Below are 27028 nucleotides of genomic sequence, written 5' to 3'. Positions count from 1 at the left end.
GCGGTGCAAGGGGCCGAATACGGTAACGCGAATATGTGGCAACAGAATTTTTACTGTCAATCCCGGACTAAATATAGACAATAAATTATCGCGAGATATTAATCGGGTAATTTTATTAGTTAGAAAAAAAAAATATTAATGACGGTCAATGGCCGCTGAAAGAAGCGGCCGGGTTCTATCCCTCCACCTTTTGTCGCGGCTTATCATTGTCTGGACATTTTCGGAGCGCTCGTCACGTCCGGAAATTCCGCATAAATATGATCGCACGCGTAAGAGTATTGTCCCTTATTTTCCGCCGATTTGTTCCGCCACCTTGCCGAATATTAGCCGCCTGGATGACCGCACAAAAGTTCGCGCGTAACACAGGACTCGGACAATAAGACAACAACCGGAGGCTGCCGAGGTAATATCACGAGACAAGGGACAATAAGTGCTGAAGACGATGCTAAATAGGTTCAATACGTGGTTAGTTAGGTGACTTGCATCCTTAAGTGCCACCTTGGAGGTAAGAAAGGTCTTTGCCATCGCGGAAGAGGTTACTTACACCTTTCGCGCGCAAAAAGAGTGCTCGCCATCTCCTAGATGGGAATCGAGTTATCCCTTCGAGATAAAATCCCCGTCGACGCACGCAATTCTACAATTGTCGAAAAACAAATATAAGTGGTTCCTGCATCATCCCCTGGATCTAAATAAAATTATATCTCGGTGGTGCTTCTCGAAGTAAGAAAATTGGTTAAAAAGTTAAACCCGTCTTGAAGAGCCTTCTTCGGCGTCCGCCATTTTGGTTGAGCTCTTAGACGATTAAACAAATCGTATTATAATTAATACCGGGTTGTTTTCACGTGTTTAACCAGTTTCACATAATTGGTGGGTAATTGTTGTGGGAGGAAATAATTTCTTTCTCTCTTTTTTTTTTTTTTTAATTTTCTCCCGAGAAAGAAGTAGTTTCACGGTCGCAAAGCGTGGCCTAACAGAGGGACTAAAATATGGCGCATCCAAGAGTATTTTTTCTCAGCGTACCGGTTGAACTTGCCGCATCAGTAACGACAACAAGAGTGTCGGGCTAAGTGCAAAATTCTCACGTGTACAGCGTGCACTGAGCCCGAGTTAAATGGCACGGCTCTCGTGCAATAATAACTGTTGCAACGCGCAATTGTTCACCGCCTCAGTGAACGTGTACTATTTTACGGCAAAAACGGTTCGCCATGGTTCCGCGATTACTGTTAAAAATGTTAATGCAGCGCATAGGATAATGTCGGAGCCCTCGGGCTAGGCGAACAATACGGCGATTAGGTGTACAATTTCCTCAATGAATTTTGTACCTCAATTTTTCGCTCCCCTCGACGAAAAACGTCATCATCTCACCCCCGGGCTTCCTGCGGCTTAAATAAAAAAGGGGATCCATAATTCTGTAACGCCTCCACCGGGTACTATCTTTCAAACCAACTTAAAACTTGTAAATTCATACCACAAGTGTATGAATTTTTCTAAACAATTTTAAGGAACTGTAACGCGATGTCACGACATTATAAATTTATGTTTGAATTCCCTTCAGTTATAAGACCTCAAATTCCTGTTATTGCAACCTTATGACAGGAATTTTATGAATATTTATAGTCTAGCTGATGTCGAGTGGACGTCAAAAGGTACCGTTCGATTCCATGAGATTGAATTACGAGATGTATTAAGTACTGAATTTAATTTCTTATCTCGGGGATTTAATTCGGAGATGATAAGGGTTCGGGGGGGTTCGCACGTGTAATTCGGACAATGTAGCATTAGAGGCTGCCGAGTGGATAAGCCGAGGATCGCGTGGCGCGAGAACTATCGTGGGTACGATCGGGTCCGCTGATACCTCGGGGCTCCTAAGGGGGTTTCCTTGATGAATTACAGTCCCGTTTAAACGCCGTTAAGGCGACCATTATCGAGGTAAACTCGAGCGGTGCACGAGATGCATCGAGTCCTTGCAGGAAACTCGTGAGAAAATCTCCGAAGTCGGCCCAGGGGTCTCGAGGAAAACTCGCCACCCCTGGGCGGAGGTCCTTAAGGCGATGTAAAAGTGTCCCCCAACAAGCCCAGTTTATGAAATTTTTTCCAAACCACATATACCAATCGTTTGCAACTTTACTACATGAATATGGAAGCCCTAAAGAAGGTCCCGGCCCGTAAAAGATCATTTTTTAAACTTTGTTTATATGAATTATTTAAATTTTTTACATGGAATAAAATTTCACGGGTGTCAGGATCTTCCTTAAGGCCTCCCTGATCACGTGGTGAAATTTGAAACGATTCGATACAATCAGTTCGGAAAAAGGTTTCATAAACGATTGATTTCTCAGATGCCACTTTCATATCGCCTTAAGGACCCCCTGCGAGTCCTGGTGCAGTTAAAGGGTGCGTAGATGATACGGGGCACCCTTTAATTCCCCCAGCGATCAAGCTAATCAAGATTCCCGGAAAGGAGGCGCAATTTCCCTTCCTGGGAAGGAACACGTGGGTGGAAGCTCGTGAGAAAATCTTCGAAGTCTCGAGGAAAGCTCGCCATCCCTTCGCGGGGGTCCTTAGGGATCCCCTATGCAAGTCCCCGTGCATCCGAAGGGTGCGCCGATGATAAAAGGCGTCCTTTAATTTCGTCGACGATCTAGCCAATCAGGATTCCCAGAAAGGAGGCGCAATCTCCGTTCCTGGGAAGGAACTCGTGGGTGGCATTCGCTTCGGTCGAGCATCTATAAGTGGGGATCGTTTAACTCGCAGTTTAACTTGCAGTTTCCGTTTCATCGGACGTCATCGGACGAGGCACGAACCCCCGACCTGCCGATACCACCGAAACGCAACAATATCAGAGAATCGTGCTTATCCTTAAACGAGTTCACTCGTTAGCCCAGTCTTGGAACCCTCCGTGATGGATACGCTCCAAGAAATCCTGAAATTACATCTAAGTCCGAAACGATCCTCCTTGAACAATAGCATTGATTATTGTAGTAAATATAAATCCTGGAACAATTGTCAAAGTGAAAAACGATCCCTCGAGATTAAGAACGACGCAGTACTATTTTATAAATCCTGAATCCCAAAATCACGTAATTAATTTCAAATTAATTTCAAGCTCCACTTAGGAATTGCTATCGAGTTAAGTTAATAAATGTAACTCCTGAGATTATATTTAAATGCAAAAACGATCCTCTTGAGTTGGCATTGAGTTATCGTTGTCAGTGTACTTTTATCGGGTTATCGAAGATCCTTCGACATCATCATCGATGAGTCGCGTGGATGGAGATGCATTTCCGGGCGGATTTCCAAGTCGTGCGGCATGCAGAAGGAGTAGCAGGATGCAGCAGGATGCAGCAGGAGCAGCAGGATGCAGCAGGATGCAGCCGACTGCAGCGGGATGCAGTGGGCTGCAACGGGTTGCACCCGGTCCGAGGGTGCGCCTCGACGATGCATCGGGTGCGATCCTGGATTGACCCTTGCTCGAGAAATGATCCGGACAACAATAATAATTTATTGCTACTACTTCGTGTTCGCCGGGCACGTATACGCCATTCTCATCTAGATCCAGGATGCCTGGAAATATTCCGCAGCGGCCTGGGAATCGAACCCGGAACCACCGCGTCGGTCTGCCCACCTCCAACGGCGAAACTGCCTCGTATTTTCTGGTTCCCCGTTGCCGATTTCTCGCCAAAACCCCGTTAGAAACGTGGGGAAATCTTCCACGGAGAAGAAGAAACTCCACCGTCTCCATGTTTCCCAAAATCGAGGAAGAATCCCGAAGGGGCGCTTTCCATTGCGCGGCTCTCGTCCGCCATCTTGTTTTTCCCGATCCTCCCCAATGAATGCGGACCTGTAAACCGAGGATAAAATAATATCTCGCGGCAAATGGCGTCTCGTGGCGTATTCATTAACGATGTATAGATAAAGGCACGACGGAAATGATTCTTCATTTCCATTTTTATCTTCGGATATGACAGAATCCAGGGAAGGTTCTCATACCGCGAGACGGTCCAATCAGGGGGATTAAGTTCCTCGAGATCTCTCGAAATCGCTCGCGATTCCCAGATCCGCCGCGGCGCTTCGTAGAATCCGGAAGTGTGACGTCACGGGGTGGTGGGGCGCGTCGCGGCGGTGGTCGGAGGATCCAGGAACATCTGGCGAAGATGCGCTCCGGAATGTCGCGGTCCGATTGGCCGGGGCTGGCGCATCCCCGCTCGCGGATTGGCCCTGCCGGCGTTTCCCCACCTCGGGAAATTCACTTTTTACCGGCGTTATTACAAAACTGACTGGCATCTCCTAGACCATGTCATTACGGCGCAGTGCTCCACTCGGCGAGCATCCTCTCTCACGGCGTTGCCCCTTCTCCCTCGCGCGGAGGAAGCCGTCGATCTCTGCCGCTCCGCGAGCCGGCCGGAGCGCCTCCGTGTCTTCCCCTCCGTCGCTCCGTCTCCGTCGCGCTCCCGCCCGCCCCGTCGCTCCTTCTCCCTCGCACTAAGCGCCCGCATCGCCGGTCCCGAATTCGAGCGGTGTTCCACCTACGCGCGAGCCCGCATCTCGCGGCCGAGGATACCCGAGAGGAGCCGGAAACACCCGAAGACGCCCGCCCGCGAGTAGCGCGACTCGAACTCGAACCCGACCCGAGCCCGACTCGACCTCGAGCCAGGCTCGACTCAAGAGGAAATCGAGCTTTCGAGCCACGCCAGGACAGTGTGCTGTGATCTCAAGAGAGTAATTGGTGATCGATTGAGACTCTCGCTCGAGGGCACGAGTATCGCCCCGGAGATCATGACTGCCGGACGAAGGGATCGATTGTTCAGATCGTAAGTTATTCTCTAGATGTATTCCTTAGCGGGTAATAACGCGCCCACTCGCGCCTCGCGAGCCGATAACCACCGAGATGAGAGATAGGGATGCGGTGGTAAGCCCTCGGAGGCTGCGGGCGCATCTGCCCGGAGATTGCTGAGTGCAACCCTTTGATCCCTCGCTCTTGAACCACCGGCACTGGAAGCACCCACCCTGAGAAAAAAAATATTTAACTATAGAAATAGTTCTTCGAGGACCAATGAAGTATTTCAATAATTCACCTCATGCGTGCAAAAAGTTGTCTGTAAATTCGGAGGTGCGAAATCACCTTCCCCCTTTCAAATCAATCCTCGCGGCGAAGGATCACCTTCAAATTCAAATCGATCGCGAGACCGTGTCTTCAGTTTTTTCAATCCATTCCTCTAACCTCGAGTAATGCAAAGCCACCCTTAAATAAAAATTCCGGAATTTTGCTCCAACGTCGAGCGGTGTAATTCTGCTTTTAAATGAAAAATTGCGATTCCATGTTCGTCATTTGACAAGTGCAAGTCAAAGGCGAGGTGGCGTCCTCTCGTGTCCTGAATAAAAAATCCCGAAGCCATTTTTATTCTTTCAATGAAATTAGCTCCAACCTCGCGTAACGCAAAGCCACCCTTAAATAAAAAATCCGGAATTTTGCTCCAACGTCGAGTAGTGTAATTCTGCTTTTAAATAAAAAATTGCAAGTCCGTCTTCGTCCTTTGACAAGTGCAAGTCAAATGCGAGGTGGCGTCCTCTCGTGTCCTGAATAAAAAAATCCCGAAGCCATTTTCATTTTTTCAATGAAATTAGCTCAACTAATGCAAAGCCACCCTTAAATAAAAAATCCGGAATTTTGCTTTTAAATGAAAAATTGCGATTCCGTGTTCGTCATTTGACAAGTGCAAGTCAAAGGCAGGGTGGCGTCCTCTCGTATGTCCGGACGAGGTCTCGAGGACGATCCTCCTGGTCGAACGGGACAGTGACCACAGGGCCGATACAAGAATCGCGGGCTGTGGCTCGCATAGCTCGTCCATTTCTCGGCTATCCGGTCGATCCTCGGATCACTCGGATGCCGTCGATCCCGCCGATCCCGTCGATCTCTCCCGGGAATGCGTGTGTCCGATGTCGCGGCTCGCACGCACGTACGAGCACAGGAGCGAGCCGAGCTCGAGCACCGTGTCAACCCGGTGTGTGGTTAGTTTACAGCTAGCCAAGTCGCCGAGGCGACTCCTTCGAACTAGAGATCCCGGAAGTGGCTCGTTGTCGGCCACCGAAAGCGCGGATCTCCTCCCGAGGGAGTCTCGAGTCCAGAAGGGAAAAGGGAATCCAGGGAAAAAAAGGAGCGCGGCCGATTGTCACGGTCCAGGGTGCCTCTAAATCAAACCTCAAGGAATTGCCCTCTTCCTGTTTTTCCCGTCTTCTTGTGACTTTCCTGCTTTTTGCGACTCTCCCGAACCTCCCAAGCGATATAGCAATTAATTTAATGGCTTTGGAGGATTTTTTATGAACCCGCCGAAGGTACTAATACAGTAATTCATGAAATGGGTTGGGGACATTATTCATGAATATCGATTTTCTACATTCATCCCGAGGGTACTGAAACTCGCTGTAAAGGACTTTCTTCTCGTTTTTTTTTTCCCCTGAATATTATATACCGCTTTACTATAATCTCTGTATCATTGTACAGTGCTCTAGGACCGTACAATTCCAATATAATCCGTGAATTATTTTTCTTTGCTTAGAATATAAAATCGTTCGGTTATTGAGGGCTAAATAATTTTATTGGGACGTTGGGTTGGGGTAAGATTGAGGAGGGGGATATTTATTTATCGGGGAATAGTGGATGAAAGTTGGGATATCTTTCATCAGGGAATCCTGGAAGCGCGCCGCATCGGCCAAAGCGCTATACGGCTTTTCTAGACGTGCGATTACCTCAGAACTCGCCGAAATTATCGGAGGGGAAAATTGCGAAGGCAAAGTGAATTCTCAGGGTTGCAAATAACTGTTATATCCGAGCTCGAGCCCGAGCCACACCCGAGCACTTGTACGCACAGGTGCGAGGGCGTGAAAGGGTGAACACCTTTCAACGTCGGTTCGCAACTGTTCATTTATTTGCACTCCGAAGGATTCTTGCACTTTCCGCAGAGTTAAATCGACCCGTCAGTTGCAAAACGAATTTTCGTGAGGTCTATCTGCAAAGGAAAGCTTATGAATAAATTAACCGGAAAGGAAACATAAGTTCGAAGCCGAGCCGTTCCCTTTCCTTCACTCTGTCGAAATTCCTAAAATTTATATAAAATGTTATTTATATAAAATTTATATAAAACGTTACAAAAGATTTATATAAAAAACCCTCCATGAGGTTCGAAACGAAAAGAGACCCGCTGTATTTTTTTTTTTTTTTTCTTAAGGGAGTTCCAAAGCTGGTCCACTCGAAGGGGCGGAAACGCGTTTAGGTTAAGCGTACCCTTTTCTTGTCTTTCAGGTGGGAATTACGTATTAAACTGAGCGTACCCTTTTCCTCTCTCTCAGTACCGAATTACGTATTCCGCGTGAAGTCTCCGCGGGGGTGTTTAAAGCAAAGTGTTTCCTCGTTTGCCTGCAAAATGGCGATCGCGGAAGCGGACCGTTCTCGAGGGCCCGAACGCGCGCATCTCCCCCCGCAAAGGTATCCAGTTTTCTCGCAAGTGATTGCCTTCCAAGTAGAGGGAATTATTGGAGAGGGCAATTACTAATGCAAAGAGAATTACTAAGGCTAAGGATACTGTTATGCCGAGCCCGAGCTCGGACCACGCCCGAGCGTATCCGAGGATATGGGACGAGAGGAGGAATCTCGTACTGGTTGCCGAGAACCATTGCAAAAGGTTTCCAACTTCCGGCATTTATGCACCGCTCGCGCCAAAACTGCATTCAGAATGTTCGAGCAGGCCAAAGAAATTATTTCCAAAATTAAGGGGACGTCAAAGTGGCATCTGAAGGGTGAATGAAACTTTTCTACGGACTGGGTATAACGAATCGTTTCAAACTTTACATCGTGAACACGTGTGCCATAAGAAAGGCCCTTTTTATTCAAGATTTCGAAAGTATCTATAAACAAATTTTTAAAAAATTGAAATTTTATGGACGTCAGGACCTTCCTTATGGCCTCCATGTTCACATTTTCAATTTTGAAACTATTCGATACACCCAGTTCGGAGAAAAGTGTTATGAACAATTGACCCCTCAGATGTCACTTTGACGTCCCCTTAATGTTACAAAAATTTCCCGTTGAAAATGGGCTTAAATCAGAGGGACTTGATTTATAAGAGGGTCCTTTCGGAGGGTCTCATGTCTGAGTCCTTAAGGTGATATGGAAGTATGATATAAACATATACACTAAAACGTCAAAATTTTGATAAAACTTTTCTCCAATCAGGATGCGCCGAATAATTTGAAACCTCAGCATGTGATTATAAAGGCCCTAAGGAAGAACGCGGCGGTCATGAAATTTCATTTTTCGAAGCAAACATTTTTTTACGTATCCCAGACTAGAACCAAGGACACATATTTTTGTTTGAAAAAATGAAATTTCATGATCATCGCGTTAGAGCCTCCGTAATCACGTGTTAAAGTTTCCAACGATTCGGTGCCCTCAGTTTGGAGAAAAAAAAAATTTCTATAAATATTTTCACGGTTTATATCGGTCATTCACGGTAACATATACATATAGAATGACCCTTTAGTATCACCTTAAGGATGCATTCTACTCTAGGATGCACCCTTTCGGCGAGGCGACTCGGCCAATGGAAATCGAAACGCCAGTGATCGAACGTCCGGAACGTCGGAGCGTTCCGGGCGATTAAAGTCGGCCAGGGCGTAGGCACTCGCGTTTCCTGGCGGCAAAAAGCGGAGTCGAGAGGAGCGCACCCTTCCCCAAGGAAGCGTTATGGCCGAGTCGGGTACGAGTTCGAGTTGGAGCTGGACTGAAGGATCGACTCGAGCTCGGCAGCGCACCTAGGAGCGATTTACGTCAAATTAGTACATAGCGCCGCGAATGGCCTCGCGCCCGAGTGGAGGGATGCACTTATCATCGCTCCGGGAAGACAGATGTAAAGCAATGTCTATTCGCCCCCTCCCCATGGCCGGTTAATTTTTTCCGGCTCCATCCCCCTTTTCCCCTTTTTTCGCTCATTTTCCCTCTTTTCCAGATATCCGGCCAGAGCGGGCAGAGCGCGCACGCCAAGTGCAGCTCGCGAAGGAATCCTTTAAGTGGCGAGTGCGGCCGTGCATTTAGGGGTCGGCGGAGCCTTATAATTTCGACCGGGAGGGACGTAAATCTCCCGGGATGGGCGTTTTACCACATCGTGAAAAGCATCGCGATCCCGACGGTGGTCGATCCGTGGAAGTGCGACGGGACCGAGGAGAACTCTTGAGTGCACCTTTTGCGCGGCCGCGAAGGGACTCGGCCTCTTCGCGGAGCGCGCTTTGTGGCCGGTTTTCCTTTCCTTTATTCGTTTTTTCAGGAGCCGTATTGCGCACTTTTGTCGAGATACGAGAACGTGGTGGACGAGGAAGTGCAGTTTCGTTCGGTGGGGGCATCGAAGGGCGTTTATTCCAGGCTGGATATGGCTCGGGGAGAGGGCGTCATTTGCATGTCCCTTTGTTCGCGGATGAGGGCAATTTTCCGTTCGAACGACGCGCGATATCGAAAAATCCTTCGAACGAAAGTTATTGCGCGTGTGCTTCCTGGGATCTTTCGTAGGAAACGTTTCCTTGTAGAGTGCGTCGTTAAGTCTGAAAATTGCGATCATATATCAAGCCGCGCGAGCCGCGGTCGGGACCTCCTCGCTTAACCCGGCAGCTCGGGATCTGAACTGGCTCCCGGGTGCATCCCATTAAGTCCAGAGCGAATCTCGAATGTGCACTCACATGCTTGCTCTTTCTCGATTACTCAGAGACGACCGGACGCACTCTCTACTCAATTAAGCGGAAAGGAGAAAAATACAGAATAATGCCATCCGGGACGACAGAGCCTTCTCTCCCATGCGCGGCATACCTTGAAATGTACCCCCTTCGAAGCTACCTCTCGTCTAAACGGCGCATCCTATCAAAAAACCCTTCGGACAAAAGTTCCTCCTTGCCCACTTCTTAACATATTTTATAGGAAACATTTTTTCATGAGACGCGGCGTGCGACCAGAAATCCCGATTGTACGTCGCCCTAGGGTCAGGACCCCCTTGCTTAACTCGGCAGCTTGGAATCCGAATCGACTTCCAGGTTCATCCCATCAAGTTCAGAGCGAATCTCGAATGTGCACTCGCGTGCTTGCACATTCTCGATGACTCGGACGCGACCGGATTAATTGTTGTACTCAATTAAGCGGAAAGGAAAAAGATCAGAACAATGCCACCCGAGACGACAGACCCTCCTCTCCCAGGCGAGGTGAACCTCGGAATATACCGACTTGGAGTCTATCTCTCGTCCAAAGGGCATTCCTTATCGGAAAACGCTTCAGACAAAAGTTCTTCTTCGCGTATTTGTCAACACATTTTGTGGGAAACGTTTCTTTGTGGGACGCGCCGTTCGACCAGAAATCCCGATCGAGTGTCGCGCTGCGGTCAGGACCTCTTCGGCCGGCCCGGGCTCCCGGGTGAGTCTCGCGTATGCACTTAGATGCACACGCGATCCCGATCGCTCGATGACTCCCTGACATATAATGCATTCGACTGGGTGGGCAGAAAGATGCGGAGTGAGAGACGCAGCTTGAGAACGAGAAGGAGCTCGCGGAACCAACCGTGGTGTAAATTGATATGCATAACGGCAAACGGATTATGGGACGTGACTCGACTGCCCGAACGTCCGCCATTGTGCTCGATGCCTTTATGCGCTGCGATATAAACCAGCGGGATGCACGAGGGCTCGGTGCCCTGCGTTTTTTCACTTGTCACGGGAGAATATGATGCAATTAGGCCGTAAGCGAGCCGGACTGCGACCGGGAACCCTGCCGACCTTTGTCGAGCACTCGCCGATACATTTGCTCCACTGGTGCATAGAGCGATGCACCTCGATGCACGCTCCCTGCATCCCACCCGACATATTCCCAACCCACAAAACATTACCTCCCAACATTCCGAAATCATATGCAACGTCTTTCGTCACCGTAGCTCCATAACAATCCCCGGTTCCGAAAATTCCCTCGTACTCAACAGGTGTGTCCTCAGAGTAACGAAATTACTCGGCGGGGAATTACCTGCATCAGCTGACCGTGACTTTAGCCGCAATTAGCGTGGTTCCCGGAGAACGTTAGCACGGGATTCGAGCACGGGATTTAGCGGCGAAAATGGGGATCCTTTTGACGGTACCGGGAGTGTCGAGGCGGAAGTAAGACTTCCCACGTGGTTACGTTGGGTGGAAAAAAAATTGTGGAATTTTCTCGTGGTGATGAAATTTGTTAATCGGAGCTTATTTTAAAGGGAAGATCTTTTTCCAGCGTCTCTTTCAAGGCCGGGATGAAAAAAGCTCTCGGGGCATCTCCACACCTGGCTGACTAACGAAAGTCACGACTAGGCGGCGATTCGCGCGACTCATCGGACTCGAGTCACGCCGCGGCGAGACTACGCAAACGTCGTTAGCTCCGCTCGTCACGATTCTCCGAAATATCACGGTTTTACCGGGAACGACCGATTACCTCGTTACGAGATCCCACGATCGGTTTTCCACGGGTCGAGCTTGAAGAGACGGGCGCGGGCCTGGGTATCAATCCAAGACGGGGGCACGTCGCGAAATCGCGACCTACTGACTCAACCATTCTCGATATAAAAAAATGCTTCCCGAGAAAGTTCACCGGGAAACTCATTCGAAGTAGTTTTGTTAAGGATATTTTCCTCTGAGAGGTGTCCTTCGCCCGGAAATGACGGTTCTTCTCTGTCAAACGCAGACTTGAACGTCAGAACGGGGTACGTCGCCGAATCCCGAAGTTCTGGCTTAAAAATCCTAGATACGGAAGAACATTCCCTGAGAAATTTTTCTGGAAGACTGTTATGCAGAATTTCTGTTAAGGATATTTTCCTCTGACAGGTGTCTTTCGCCCGGAAACGGCGATTCCTACCGAGCGGTGGTCACGCGAGGAATGATGGCGGCGTCCTAGAAGGGACGTTGGAAAGAATTCATAAAAAATGGAAAACGATCCAGGATGACGGGATGGCAGGAAAACGGAGGTGCCTAATCGCGGTACTTACCGTGATATCAAAATGGCCTCTCAGGGAGACACGGAGAGCTTCCTTGCTCTTCTTCGGTACCCTTTGCGGATACACCGGAGGTGCCGAGAGGGATTACGGGGAATCCGGAGGGCGGATAATGGCGCGGAGGGGTCTCGTCCGATTGCTCGCTCGCCGACGCATAAAACGTAAAAGCGTAAACTCCTGGGGGGGTAAACTGGTCCTTGGCCCCGGCAGTCGAGGCAGCATCTCTGGCTTCCGCTTCCGGTCGCCCGCCTCGATGGCTTCAATCTTCGGGGATGAACCTGATGCACGGATGCACGGATGCACCCATAAACGTCATGAGGGATTCCCTGGCAAATTGCCGAAGCCATCTTCAAGATTCCCCGAGGAATCCACTCGCTATCTACCTTAAAATCCATCCTATTTATTAGAAACAGTAATATTATCCATCTCAGCATCAAAAAACAACTAAATAGTAAACTAATAAACAACTAACCCGAGACCCGCAGAGACGCTTCCGAAAGGAATTCAAAATTACTGAAGCTTGAGATGCCCACGAGGTATATATCTATTCACTAATATGTAACCTGGAATTTATTTTATCTATTAAATACAATGATATCCACTTTAGCATCGAAAAGCAACGAAAAAATAGAATAATTAGTGACTCGCAGGGACGCTTTCGCTGATTCCAATATGGCGGCGCCTGGAGAACGCTCGGCCGTGTTGGGCGGTTTTTACAGGGGAGGAAATACGAAAAATGGACAGACAATTGGTCGATATCGGTGATGTCGGTTAATTGAATGCAGATCGGTGTTCACGGTGCGATTCCACGGTGAAATGGGTTCTCAGGGCGCAATTAACTTTACGGGAATTCTTTTGCGGGTGGCTGGCGGCGTTTAATGGCCTCGTAAAATAATCAGGGTAGAGTGCGCCGTATCCCGGGCTCGGCCCATTACGCCGGAGTGCCGAGAGGATAATCTTCTGCGACATCGTAAGCCTCCCTGGCTCCCAGGAGGAATCTCTAGGCCTTCTCCTAAACACGTACCAGAAGGCTCGGCCTGCCCACTCGCGTGATCGCGAGCTTGCACGCGCCCTTTCCGCCATTTTTCTCGAGCTCCTCTATTTTCGCCATCTCGCTTCCTCGCTTCTTCGCTCTTCCTCAACAAGCTGCCCTTCGTTCCGTGAATTAATTCCACGCTACCGTGCCAGGGTGAACGAGGAACCGGGAACACCTCCCTAACCTCTAGCTCCACTCTATATTAAAAAAAAAAAAGAAAATACCCCCGAAACGCCGCAAAATTTCTGGAACTTCCTAAGATTTTTTCTATAATTTTCAAGATCGATTCCTCGGAATTGTTTAACTCTTCCCTTTATCCTCCGAGCGAGGGTTCGCGCAGTGAAAAACGTTCCAGGGTGAATGCGGCGGACTTGAGAATTTTCTAACCTCTAAGTACAGGAATAATGTCTTGGTATTTGTACATTTTTATAAATATCATTTACGACATTTTTTTTGTTTTATCTCTTAACGTTCAAATCTGGGCCAGGGGTAAAGGATTGCAGAGTCAATGTGGCGATGAAAGTAGATTCCAGGATTTCCAAGATGGCGGCCATTGGGGACTAGGGAGAGTTCTTTGAGATGCGCCCGTTAAACGGGGAAAAGCGGCGTCTCTGCTCGGATAGTGTACACACACGTTAATGGACGTTTGTACGTTGACCTTAACGGTGCGAGACAGGCTTCGCCACCCATCGACTACCACGACGATGCGGCGAAAACACTCTCGCCTTTTCGCTCATCACCGATCGTTCCTCTCGCTTTCCTATCTGCATAATGCACCGTTTTCCCTCTCTCTTGCGCACACACGTGCACCCGAGTGATAACGCGAGGTCGAAAATTTGGAGGCCACACGGACCAGAAGTAGACCATATGTTGAGATTTCACACAGAAATCAGTGAAAACGATTTCCTTCTTTGATAACCGATTACCTTTCGTTTCATATCGTAGATAAGAATGCAATTCGATAACAAGTGACGTTCGGCTTAAAAATGGCGACAGTATTTTGGTGATTTTCAGCTGATTTCCACTTAATTTCCAGCGTTAAAATCCATTATCTCCCGAGCACCCTCTCGACGTAAGTCGTGATAAGATCGTGATAAAAAAGATTTTGTAAATGACGACGAGGAAGTGGTAACGCGAAAATAAAGAGAGATAATAACGAATTCCTCGAAGTGTTCCATCGGCGGAAACGAGTCCTAGGTGGGGTTTTCTATGTGGGCCAGTGATAAGGCCCAGGACGTTCACTGGACCTAACGGGACCGAAGGAGCTCCCGGTCTGCCAGCGGGCCCAGGACATGTCGGCATTTCGACGATCTCGGAGACAATTGCTCGGGCGGGAGGGTCAGGGGCACTATCGTCGCGATCGGGCCCCTTGGGGCCGCATTCCTGCAGGACCCAATCAGTCCCAAGAGCGATTGGCTGGGATTGGTCGCGGCTGAGTTGAGATATCCGAGCTGGAATTCCGCGGATTTCCGAGGATGGCTCGATAGCCTATAATATCGCTGAACGGGCCCAAATGATAGAGGAAAATCGAAGATACCTAATTAAGTCCCACCTTTAGGGCCCGTTAATATCCTGGATTCACGGAAATCTTGACATTTTTAAGATGTAGTCCATACTTTGTCGTAACTCTCGGGACCCATCCGCGAGAAGCTGGACCCAAAGTCGACAAACATGGGGCCCATTCGATCGTGGGCCCTATTAATCCCCGATTTCCGATTCGAGGGGCAATATCGTTGCAAGAAATAATTTTATAAATGTTTAGGTCCCAGTATTTGGGGCCGTCGTTATTTTTTGGGCCCATTCGTGAGAAGATGAACCCAAAGTCGGCTAATCTCGGGCCCATCCAGTCTCGAACCTAATTAATCCGCGGCCCCCTTTTCGAAGTTCCGCGGGGCCCGTTTTATGATCGCGGGCCCGGGCCCCGGGAGCACCGCAACTTCGTCGGGCGCCGTTAGGGACCGTTGCGGGTAATTATTAATAATGATTAATGACGGTGCGAGACGTAACGAGTCCCGGGGAAGCGCTGGTCGTAAGGCCGTCCACACCTCTATCGGGGCCTGTTCGGGCCCAACCGACGCACACAAAGGAAGCGCGAATCCTCCGTTAAGGCCCGTTAACGGCGACGAATCCAGATCGATCCGATATCCCGGGTGAGAAGACCGTCAAGCGGACTCAACGATCCGCGACGGCGACGAAACGGGCCCGGGCCCCTGCGGGCCCGTTTCCGCGCGTGCTCCAGAAACCCAGGGATCCGCGGTGGCGCGCCGACTCTCTTCATTTTTCCTACCGGCAACCGAAGAGACCTACAAACCGAGCAATTTGTTGTCCATGCACCCGACAATCATCCCGCCCAAGAGGACTGTACCGGGAACGCGGAATCGCGGTTCGCCAGAACGGGGCCGCAAGGCCCGATAGGGCCCATCCTATCGAACCCCCCAAACGCGCAAACTTCCTCCACCATTAAACCCCCGAAGAAGCCAGGCACTAAAAAAACCCAAACAAGCCACTTTATCTTGGGCCTTTTTTCCCCCACTCTAGGCCCAAAACCACAATTTTTTCTATACCGTCAAAATGACTCAGTCCTTAAACGGTCACCCATCCAAATACTGGCCGCACCTTGTGTCGCTTAACTTCGACGATTTTCCCGTAATCGCCGGCTTTTGGATGTAATATCAGGGCCTGTTTTGGGCCCGATCTTGACAATGGGCCCAAAATCAAGGTCGTCCGTAGATTTCGCCCTCGGGAACTCGTCAGTGGGACAGGCCTCGTTACGCAAACGGGCATTAACTGTTAGGAGCCCCCGAGGGAGATCGGGGCCTCATGGACCAGAAACTCCTAGGCAGAAGAGAGAGAGAGAGAGAGACGGAAAAGAAGTTAACACCTGGCGTACTTGTCGATCGCGGGTCCGGTTTGCTCTAACGGGCCCGAACAATTAGAGGAACTGCATTCCCGCGAGTTCTCTGGAGAGCCTCGGGTATCCGGTGCCCGGAATTACCGGCCGAACGGAGAGAAGGCCGTTTCGTTCTCTTTCGTTCGCGATCCCGATCGACAGGGAGACTGGCGGAAGGAGAGGCGGCCTGATAAGGATCGGTCGACGTGCCCGCGGGATAATTGCGGGAGCACAGCCGAGCTCGGTCGAAGGACGCAACCTCTGTCCCTTCTCGGGAGAGTCCTTCCGGTTCCGTGGGAACTCGGCCCTGGAGGACGCCCTCCGACGCTTCTTCCCGAAGGACCAAATGGGAAGGGCTAATCGCGGGAACTCCTAAGAGTCGTGTTCCACGTTCGTGCCGTGAGAGAAAAAAATAAAAGAAGAAAAAGCTTTCTAAGAATTCTTCTCCGAATAGTGCCAGAAAATATCTTGACAATTTCAAGGGTAAAATCATTTCACTCGGATGAACTCGAAAATATTTGGCGCAACGTTTCTGTGCAATTTTCGTCGGTGCAACAGGAATTTCATTAATCCGAGATTAACTAATCTTAGTTAAGAAATTTTACGAGATTAACTAATCATGGCTTGAAGTTCCTAAATCGCGTTATGAAGATGATCATGATCGGTGAATCTCTTAGAAAAATTCCCGGTGCACCGACAAAAATCAGGTTAACCGAAAGTTAAAGTCCACTGCTAAGGGAACCACCGAAATCCGGCGATTAATTCTAATCACGCGTTAAGTGATCCTTGATTAAGCAGTTTAACTCAAATGCAGGTGCAACTGGTCTAAAATATGTAAAATCTTGTTGACTAATGAATGTTGACAACCGTCGTTAAGTTGCGTTCTGCTAAAATGTGTATAAAAATGCGAGGATTCTCCCCGCACCCTGTAGTCGAAATTCCCGCTTGCGTTTTCAACTTAAACGACGGGAAGAACTGATTGTCGGAGTATTAAGAGTATTAAGAGCGTTCCTCGATTTACCGGCACGTCCTCATTATGCCCGGGAGATATTCCCTGGGTTTATGACCGACAAGATGGCGGCCACAGTTTCCGGTCGCTGGGTACAGACTCTTCCTTAAAAACCGGGCAAAAAAAGAAAACTCGTCCTCGGTCGTTCCCCGAAGGACGAAAAGGACCTCGATAAAGCAAAGTCTCGTTGTCTAGCCGCACGCAGGCAAAGTTTCGCGAAACCGCGTAATGGCGGGACGTTTAAATGGAGAAAATCGACCGCCCGTAATCGCACGTCGTTGCGAACATGTCGAACACCTTGAACATGGCGTGTACACCCGCCACGCGTTCCCATGCTCCAAAGGATTAGCGTCGTATAAACGTCAGACATTAAATTGATATTGCGGCAATTAATCCTCGTGCGACCCGAACGGATTTTCAAAATGTCCTTGCACTTTAATACACGTCACTCCCGAAAATGATTTGCATATAGAATTTCGTAGCGTCCTCGAGGAGAACACCTGGACTCTCCTTAGCCTTAATAACAGACATGATGTATGGTGTCTTCATTTACCGGGTACTTCACTCTGTTTAGCGACTGTGCTCTTCCCCCTTTATGGGGCATTACGGGGCCGCGCCATAAGAACGACCTAACGAGTTCTTCGTAATAACGAGAGGAGTATTCGCGGGATGGCAACGAATGCTGTATCAAACATATTGCTGATTTCAACGTTTCGTCCCACAGCCTAACGGTCGAAATTTTATGTCCTTATAAAAAGAACGTCTGCTCCTTTATTTTCATCGAAGGATTACGTTACTTCTTTCCTTCTGATAACAGCTAGCTGCTATCCGTCTTCACTATATATCCTTTTACAAGTACGATTACCCATTGATAACGTTAAGGGTATTACCAGGAAGGCAAAAAATTCTGCATTTAACATTGCCAACTTGAATTTTTTCTCCCACCATCAATCCGCCAAGATTTCAGGTCATTTTTAATCCGTCTTTATAAAAAGATGGATTTTTAAATTTGACACAGATGACATAAATTATTCCAACCTTTTCGATAATTATTAGTATCAGTATAATTATCAGTACAAGGACGATTTACCATTAATGACGTGAAGGGTATTACCAGGAAGGCAAAAAATTCTGCATTTAACATTGCTAATTTGAATTTTCCCTCCCACCATCAATCCGCCAAGATTTCAGGTCATTTCAAATCCGTCCTTATAAAAAGATGGATTTTTAAATTCGACAGGGATGACATAAATTATTCCATCCTTTTCGATAATCATTAGTATCCGCCCTCCCTGAGCCTAGTTTCTCTATTTACCGCATTGTTCCTAAACGATGTAGATCCTTTTATAAGGACGATTTACCGAGTTTAAGGAGAAAAAAGTCCGTCACTTTGTACCGCAGACCCTCGGGGGGTCTACCGGGTCTATTGAGGGCGCAGATAAAAAACGGAAAGAGACGGTTTCTCATGGCCGAGTCCTTTTATAAAGACGACCAGCGAGATTCCCCGTCGGCCTGACAATGGGGAACAACGTAAATAATAAAGGTAATAGAGTGCCGTGATTCATTGGCCGTTTCACTCGATTTAGCGGGCGTCCATCCTCGGCCTTGGGTTCCCGCCATAACGCGGGAGTTCTTCCGCGTAACGAGGGAGAGTTTATGGAGTTTATGGAGGACGCGGTTTATCGGGGCCCGATTTAGCGCGTCCCTCGAGGGGTTTCCTTTCCCGGAGCTTTTCGGGACGCTTATCGACCCGGCCAAAAAGACGAGCCGCAGGACTTGCCGGGTTTACCGGCGACACGAGGGGACTCCGTTTTACGGCCGAGTCCGTAAGTAACGGTCCGTTCCATGTGGCGCCCAGAGTAAACGTCCTCCGCATCCTCATTATGCCGAGTACTTGCACTCCGTAATGCTCGCGAGGTGTCCGGACGCTCTCGGAGGCGTCCCGACGCATCTGTCCCGAGGATCTGTCGAGCTGGCGTCGCCGACGACGTGGAACGTCGTTAAAACACGAGGAAGGAATTAAATCTTCGGGAATTAGAGGCGGTTTGCTGCACCCGCTCCGGTTCCGCGACTCGAGATAAGAAGCGCGACCCTCGGATGGGTGAGCAGGAGCGAGAGGTTCTCGACAAGGATATCTGCATTTCGAGGGGGAAAAAAAATAGGGAGCCGTGAGAAAGAAAAATGGACTCTCTAACCTTAGATACGGTAATTGGAGGTCTCCTGATTACTTGACTCGTGACGTCAAAGAGGTCCCCTTCGTGATACTTTTCTCTGGGTACACCGAATCGTTTCAAACTTTTCCACGTGAATATGGAAGCTGTAAGGAAGGTCTTAACCCTCATGAGACTTCTATTATTTAAACATTTGTTAATGGAGATTTTTTTTAATTTTTACCTTCCTTACCAGGATGTCGACGTTTAGGACCGCAGAGATCTGCACTGTACAGGAAACGACAGAGAACCGTGAGAAATGGAGATAGAATCAGTAACCTTAGATGCGGCAATTACTGAAACACCGATTACTTAACTCGAGATTACGTGTCGGGGTAACCTGCGTTCTCCAAGTTAAGCGGCGACCACCAACGTCCAGACTCGGAGGGTGACCGCCGCCCTTGACTTCTTCTCCACTTCTTCCAGGGGTTCCTGGAAATGTCGCGACCGTGTTCAACGCGACTGCTTCCAGTTATAAACATTAAAATTATTTCTCAAGGATTTTTAAGACAAGTTCATTTGGTTAGGCGACTATAATCGAGTCCTCGGGCGAACTTGGATTTATGGACCAAGATGGCGGCGCCCGGTAACTCGTACGCGCTTCCTGAGTTGGTCCTTCCTGGAAGGAAGATACTCCTCGCATCCGAAAAGTATTTAACAACCACCCGTCGCCGTTCTCGGACGCGGTTCTCCTCTATCGGGCCTTAACTCCGCCTTGCAATTTCGCGGCTCGTTCTCGCCATCTGCGCTGATCCGAGGCGAGGTCGCGACGCGCGGCGCATCTCCGCAGGATCTCCGGAGGATCTCCGGCGCATCTTCGCCGCATAGCGGCTCTATCGGCCGTGTATCGCGGCTGTACATACAGCATGGGGCAATGCGCAGGCTTTATTTACGCGCACGCGCGTTTGGGCCGGCAATTTTACGGGGAAGATCGGCGCGGAAGGGTTCACGCCTTGGACGCGCTGATTTATGGACACGGCGTGGTCAGCGTTGAGATGCTGAGACCTCAGCCTGGACCAACATCCCGCTGGGAGCGAATCTCAACTCCGCGGGTTCCCACGATGTCCCCGATAACTCGGGAGGCAGGATACACGGAAAGAAATCTCACCCCTTCGGCCTGGGATCAAGATGTGACGGACCTGCGCAATCCCCTCATCTGCGGCTTCTGCGCACAGGCCGTACAAATTCCCGGACGAGCGCGTTTAGGGTCGGATTTTCAGGAACCGGAGCGGCGAATAGCGAATAGCTCGCATCCAGACCTCGTGATTTATCGACACCCGGTGGATCCGATTACCAGGAGAAGAGGAAGACCGACGCCGCGGTGGCGGCGTCGATTCTCGGCCACCTATAGGCCTCCGGCTTGATCGCCCCCTTTACGTTCCCTCCTCTTCGGCTATAGAAATGGATACATACCTATAGATGCAGATGCATATATATACATATATCGGCACCATCGGTACATCGGTACGGTCGTATAATGTGTATGTAAAGCGGGGAAGAAGAACCGCAGGCACGCGTCCGTTACCCACTCTCTTTCTTCTTCTTTCTCCTTTCTTACGGAGCGCCCGGAGAGCACCGAAGAAACGCCCACGAACGTAACGACCGGGCCGCTTTTTTACGGGAGGGACCCGCGGTCCATCGCTCGCGTCGTTAAATTCCTCCCTGGATTGATTACTTTTTGCCTAGCTCGATATACGCGGCCTCCACGTACTCGCTCGACCGAGGAAAAACGGGCGATTCTCGAAGAGCGCTCTTGGGCCGCCGCCGCCATCTTGGAGAACTCGCGGACGCGACTACCGCGCAAAAACCCACGCCAATATTAGTTTTTTTTCTTTTCCTCCAGGTAAAACTCGTTTAAAGTCAGTATTATTTCAATATTTATCAATGAATCTCCTTAAAAACCGAGTTCGATCACTTTTGTTCATGCAATTCCGCGCAGAGGAGCGATCGATTCTAACGCGTCGTAAAGCGGCGCTGTCGACCGGCCGCCATTTTGAAAAACGCGTAGACTCGACTCCCACGGAAATGTCAATCTTCTGCAAAGATCTCGCTGGAAACCCGTGTTATCTCAATATTTACCGAAGAATCTCCCCGAAAACCGTCTTTAATCACTCCCGCCGATTTAATTCCGCACGCGGCGAGCCTCTCTCTCGCGTCGTAAAGCAGCGCTATCGGCCGACAGCCATCTGCAAAATCGAGGCAGCGACCGATTAATAGGAACAAATGGAAGGAAATGGAGAAAAATAAGCGACTAGGGGAGAGTCGCAATGCCGGTAATTGATAAAAGCCTGGCCCAGGGGAGCGGAACGTCCGCTCGCGACGCCCTGCCGCGGATTATCCGCAATTTACGCGGACTTCTTGGACACGCGTAGGCGAGGATTCCGGAAGGTCTCCCGATGTCATCTCGGCGTCGAGACGCGTCCAAAGGCGTCCTCGGGCTCGATGCACCCAGGTAACGGTAACCGGTGGGTGCACGGACAGCGTTAACGCGTTGCGGTTTCCGCAACGTCATCGATACCTCGACCGCACCGCCTTCGCCCCGCAGGAGAGGTTTAAGGCTTAAGGTTAAGGCCGCTGAAGTGGGAGTAACAGGACGTGGGGAATCTTTCAAGGGGACCCCCCGCGATGACGTTCCTGGTGACGGGAACCGCGTTTCCGGAAGGGATGGCGTGGGTTCCAGAAAATAGCTCCTGGTGCCAGAATTAAGAAATCCGAAATAGTGATAAGAAAAATTGGTTGTGGTTTTTCTGTTTGTTTTTTTTTTTTTTTTTTCATAGGACCATAAGGCCATATTTGCACATTAGGAGAAAATGTTGCTTGACTTTAAGAAATATGCACTGCGATGACAAAATCTTGCTATCAAATAGAGATACCGGATCGAGTAAAAGTAATTTGTTTAAATGAGCGACATCAATTTTTCTCCTCAACGGAATAATTGTTTCTTGCAATCACACGTGGCTTAGGTAACGGTATATATGTCAACATTTATTTCAGTGAACTAATATGTTTTTTTTTTTTCTTTTTTGTGTAAGGCCATATACGCGGGACCATATTTGCAATTCGCAAGACTGAGGTGACGACTGTAAGACCAAGACTAAATTTATTCTTAACTAATGCGGAATTTCCAAATTTCTTGCGGCTCGTGCCAAGTGAGGTAAGAGACCACTTATTGAGATATATGGAAGACGGGGGACGGGAAAATAGGCACCTGCTGCCCGACTGTGCCATTAAGATTGCACTTCGCGAACAGGTCCCGATCGCATGGCCTCGCGAAAGACGACGGACGTTGATAGTCGATAACGCGGCCGCCGTCTGATAACAACAAAACGAGCACCGGACACGGGCCAATGGTCCCGTGGCGCGGATTCCGCCAATCCGATGCAAACGGAACGGCCTCATTAAATCGCCATGAATTTCTCCCCCCGCAGTACCTCCAGCGCGTAAATTGCACGTAAAGAGACCCCGTGGCCGAGGAAAGAAAGACTCCGTAAAGAACCGCGGGTGCTTGGGGACTTTTTCGTCCCGCGGCGACAAGGACACAAAGTAAGCCGCAACATGCACCTGTCGTCATGGTGGATCCCTCGCAATCGGGCTCGCCATCGCACTTAGGTCGCATTTACAAGGTGCGACAGACGTTAATCGTCGTTAACGTGGAGGCGCGAAACGCCTCGAAGGGTAAGGAAAGGGGGTAAAGGTCCCTCGCGTGTCGCGATACCGGCGATATGGTCAATAAAATTGATTAGGGCCGAAGCGAGACGAAGCACAGGGCCTTAAGTCGGCTAACGGGCTAATGATCAGGGAACGTGCCGGCCTCGGGCCCAAGTCGAGTGTGCCAACTAATGGCAAGGGCCCTCGGCGATTAACGCGACGATTTATTGCCACCCCTTAATAGCGCGGGAAATCAAGTAACCCGTATGACGCTTTGGGATTTTTCATTTAGGTCCCTTCTCATCGTTAACGATATCGATGTTCGATCGAACGTAGCAAGTTGAAATGGTAGGGAATTGTAATTAAAAAAAAAAAATATGTACTTGGTGCGACACTCTGCCGGTTGTTTTTTCTTTATTTTTTTTTTAAGGGGACTTTGGGGTTCAGGAGATCGAGGGGTTTGCACGCGGAGGAAGATCTTGAAGTTTCATGTCTAGAGGTAAATTTTGTATATGTTACGTAAAGAGACCCGGTCTCGTGGAAAACGCATTTGGCGCGGAACGCGACCGCGTTTCCACGGCCCCGCGTGCGAGCCGTAGCTTCGGTAACCGATCCGAAAAACCGTCCACCGTGCCGCCTTTCTTCCTCCATCGGGCCGAAGAATCGGTTTCACGGCAGATCAGGCTTTGTCGGTTTATCCTGGCCGGCATCCAGCTTCCCATGGACCGAGGAGTCGGCTCTGCCGAGCGCGATTAATCGGGAGACGGGTCGTGGCGGATCCCTTCCGTCGCGGCGCGTCTCGTCGCGTCTCGTCGCCTCGGAGTCGCCTCGCGCTTCCTGGTGTCGCGAGGCGCCTCGACGACGCCGATTCCGGAAGCGACGAGCCCTGCCGGAAGCCGGTCCGGTTCCTCCGCGAGAAGTTGCTCTCGTCCCCGAGAAACTCCTCCTACCCTAAAAGAAACCCGATCCAAGTCGCCCTAACGGTCTAAAATTCATGAAAACTCGCCGACATAACCTCACATTGTACAGACCCCCCTCTCGATCGCTCCTGTCCCTGAGAAACTCTCAAGATAACCTAAAAGAACAGAGGATTCAAGTCGCCCTTACCGTGTAAAATTCCTGAAAAATCCCGAACATAACCTCACGTAATTCCGATTCCTCGCGAGATTGCTCTCGTCTTCGAGAACCTCCCGAGCTAACCTAAAAAAAAACCGGGATCGAGTAAGGAATTACCGTCTGAAATTCGCGAAAAAAAAGAAGAAAAATCGGCAACCTAACCTCACTCCCTCTCGATTCTTGAGACGCGATGGCCACCCATTTCGCTCCTTCTTCCTTTTTCAGCTTTTTCTCATTCGGTTAATCGTTTCTTAATACATTGCCGGGCAATCGGGAAAATAACGATTGCGCGTGATTTATCGGTCCAGTGGACGCCGAGTCGAGAGAGTGTTGGGTGGCATAAATCGACGGACGCAATCTGCCGTAAACCCGATTCCTCGCGAAGATACGGAAAGAAGGATGAACGGGCGTTTAACAGACCGATTCTCCCGAGTTATGGCCCGAACCACCGTATGAATTAGTCGACGGAGATTCGCGCCGTCCAGGCCTCGCCATAGGCGGACGAGAGCGCACGAGATATGTACATGATTTCGTATTTAACGGCGCACGGACAGGTGTGCTGAAACGTTGGCTAACGGTAGCAGGATACTTCGTCGATTTGTCGGCCGTCCGCCGATCTTTTCTTCGTCCCACGGTGTATATACGTAACGATACAGGCAATATCGCGGGAATATCACTTCCGCCCTGGGGTCTTCATGCGTGACACACATTGCGCTGCATCGAGAAGCCTTCGAGTACTCTACGGAGCGCTGGACCTGGGTCGAGTGCCTCGCCTGAGTTTCGCACCAACTGCACATCGACATTCACTCCAGAAATAATTTTTCCCGTCAAAGGTGAAGAAACGCCTGAGTGTCACGCCAAATACGCGTCCACACTTTTCGTAATAATAATTTTTCTCTGTGACTGAAAAAATCCTAACGCCTGAGTTTCGCACCAACTGCACGTTAACATTCACTCTAGAAATAATTTTTCCTCTCAAAGATGAAGAAACGCATGGCCTGAGTTTCGTGCCAACTGCACATTAACATTCACTCCAGAAATAATTTTTCCCCTCAAAGGTGAAGAAACGCATCGCCTGAGTGTCACGCCAAATACGCGTCGACACTCTTCGTAATAATAATTTTTCTCTGTGACTGAAAAAATCCCAACGCCTGAGTTTCGCACCAACTGCATGTTAACATTCACTCCAGAAATAATTTTTCCCCTCAAAGGTGAAGAAACGCATCGCCTGAGTGTCACGCCAAATACACGTCCACATTCTTCGTAATAATAATTTTTCTCTGTGACTGAAAAAATCCCAACGCCTGAGTTTCGCACCAATTGCACGTTAACATTCACTCTAGAAATAATTTTTCCTCTCAAAGATGAAGAAACGCATGGCCTGAGTTTCGTGCCAACTGCACATTAACATTCACTCCAGAAATAATTTTTCCCCTCAAAGGTGAAGAAACGCATCGCCTGAGTGTCACGCCAAATACACTCTTCGTAATAATAATTTTTCTCTGTGACTGAAAAAATCCCAACGCATGAGTTTCGCACCAATTGCACGTTAACATTCACTCCAGAAATAATTTTTCCTCTCAAAGGTGAAAAAACGCATCGCCTGAGTTTCGCGCCAAATACGTATATGCATGTTCCTAGTTAAAATGGGTTTTTCTCTGTCAATCGAGTAAGCTCTTCCTAAATATCTGCATGTCCTTCTCGTCGATGTGTAAACCTTTAAACAAGGCACGAGTCAATTTTCTGCCCCTCGACGACGGTTAAAAAATCGAGAATTTCTCATCGGTGGCTCGTAGAAAAAAGGCGGAGAGGATTCCCGCAATAGATGCCGCATAATTCCCTCCGCGCGGAATCTGATGAGCGGACCCGCATCTCGGATCGTGATCCAGGGGGCGCCTCGGTCGCGGATGATTCAGTTTTTGCCGCCGCCATCCCAGGAATAATTTCAGCCTCAATTATTCCCGAGGGAGGGGGCCGACTTGGGAATATTCCCGCGGTTTCCTATGGAGGGGGCCGACGAGGCCGCGTTTTTCACAGTCGAATCGCGAGGATGAAGCGCGACGAGGGGCCGGGAAAAAAACCGAGGATTCTCCACGGTCCGCTCTACCGAGGCCGAGGAATTACAATCGATCCATCCCGAGCAAGAGCATCTCGAAGCTCGTCGTCAGGGCGTTGCCCCAATTCACGACTTCCTATAAACCCTTCCCTCGGCATTAAGAATATCTCTTCCCACCATTTTCCCAATCGTTCGACTATTCCCTCGGTTTAACCGCCCTCAACCTAACCTAAAATCCTCGGATTAAAATCCGCGTTTCTTCGCTCCTGAATTTCAGTTTCCCTCCGCCAATCAGGTACATCGTCATGGCCTTCCTGTATGGCAATGGATGATGCACGTTACGCTCCTCCGGTTCGCACCCTGAAGAGCAAACCTAACCTAAAATCCGCGTTTCTTCCCTCCTGAATTTCAGTTTTCCACCGCCAATCAGGTGAACCGTCATGGTCTTCCTGTATGGCAATGGATGATGCACGTTACGCTCCTCCGGTTCGCACCCTGAAGAGCGAAGTCTACGAGCTCCACCTCCCGTCTTCCTCCTGCCTCGTTTCCTCTCGTTTCTCTCATCTGGATTTTACCGTTGTCGCCATCTAGCTGAACTATGTTTCCTCGGTCATGCCTCGGAAGTAAAAAATCCGGGATTCCTGACGGGCCAGGATTACGCCCGCCCCATTAAAGTCCCATCAATGGGGCGTCGCCCCATTTCGCGGAGCCCCTGGACGCGTCGCCGCATCCTACGCATCCCCGTTTAATTTACGATACGGCCAACACTGGTAGCGTGCCCCGAGGGCTCGCCGATACATCGGGCCTCCCTCGTGGAATTAACACGTTCCTCGAGATGTTAATTGGCCGGGATTATAAAGTCGGGATTAACATCGCTCGACCCGGCGCTGGACGGCTTGTTCGTCGCCACCTTAACGACTCCCCGTTGGAGCGATCGGATCGTCTCTGTACCCGGGGAAGTCTATACAGAGAAAGACCAAGAGGAGCGGCGTTAACGCCGGTAACGGAATCAAAGTGTGTAAATC

At 49.5% G+C, this 27028-nt stretch overlaps 1 protein-coding gene across 1 annotated transcript in view; it reads left to right on the top strand.

Annotated features, from left to right (window-relative positions):
* The first annotated feature begins 4735 nt into the window (after window positions 1–4735).
* LOC105704468 overlaps window positions 4736–27028 on the top strand; it is a 41579-nt gene continuing 19286 nt past the window's right edge. The window contains exon 1 of the mRNA XM_012433692.1: window positions 4736–4811. Coding sequence (XP_012289115.1) covers window positions 4777–4811 — 35 coding nt within the window. The 5' untranslated portion in view covers window positions 4736–4776. The remainder of the gene's footprint in view (window positions 4812–27028) is intronic.

This window comes from Orussus abietinus, unplaced genomic scaffold (genome assembly GCF_000612105.2).
Source record: "Orussus abietinus isolate OABI.00-Male unplaced genomic scaffold, Oabi_2.0 scaffold6, whole genome shotgun sequence".
NCBI classification, from domain to species: domain Eukaryota; kingdom Metazoa; phylum Arthropoda; class Insecta; order Hymenoptera; family Orussidae; genus Orussus; species Orussus abietinus.
Note: the sequence above shows the minus strand (reverse complement) of the source record. Positions and strands in the feature narration are given on the sequence as shown.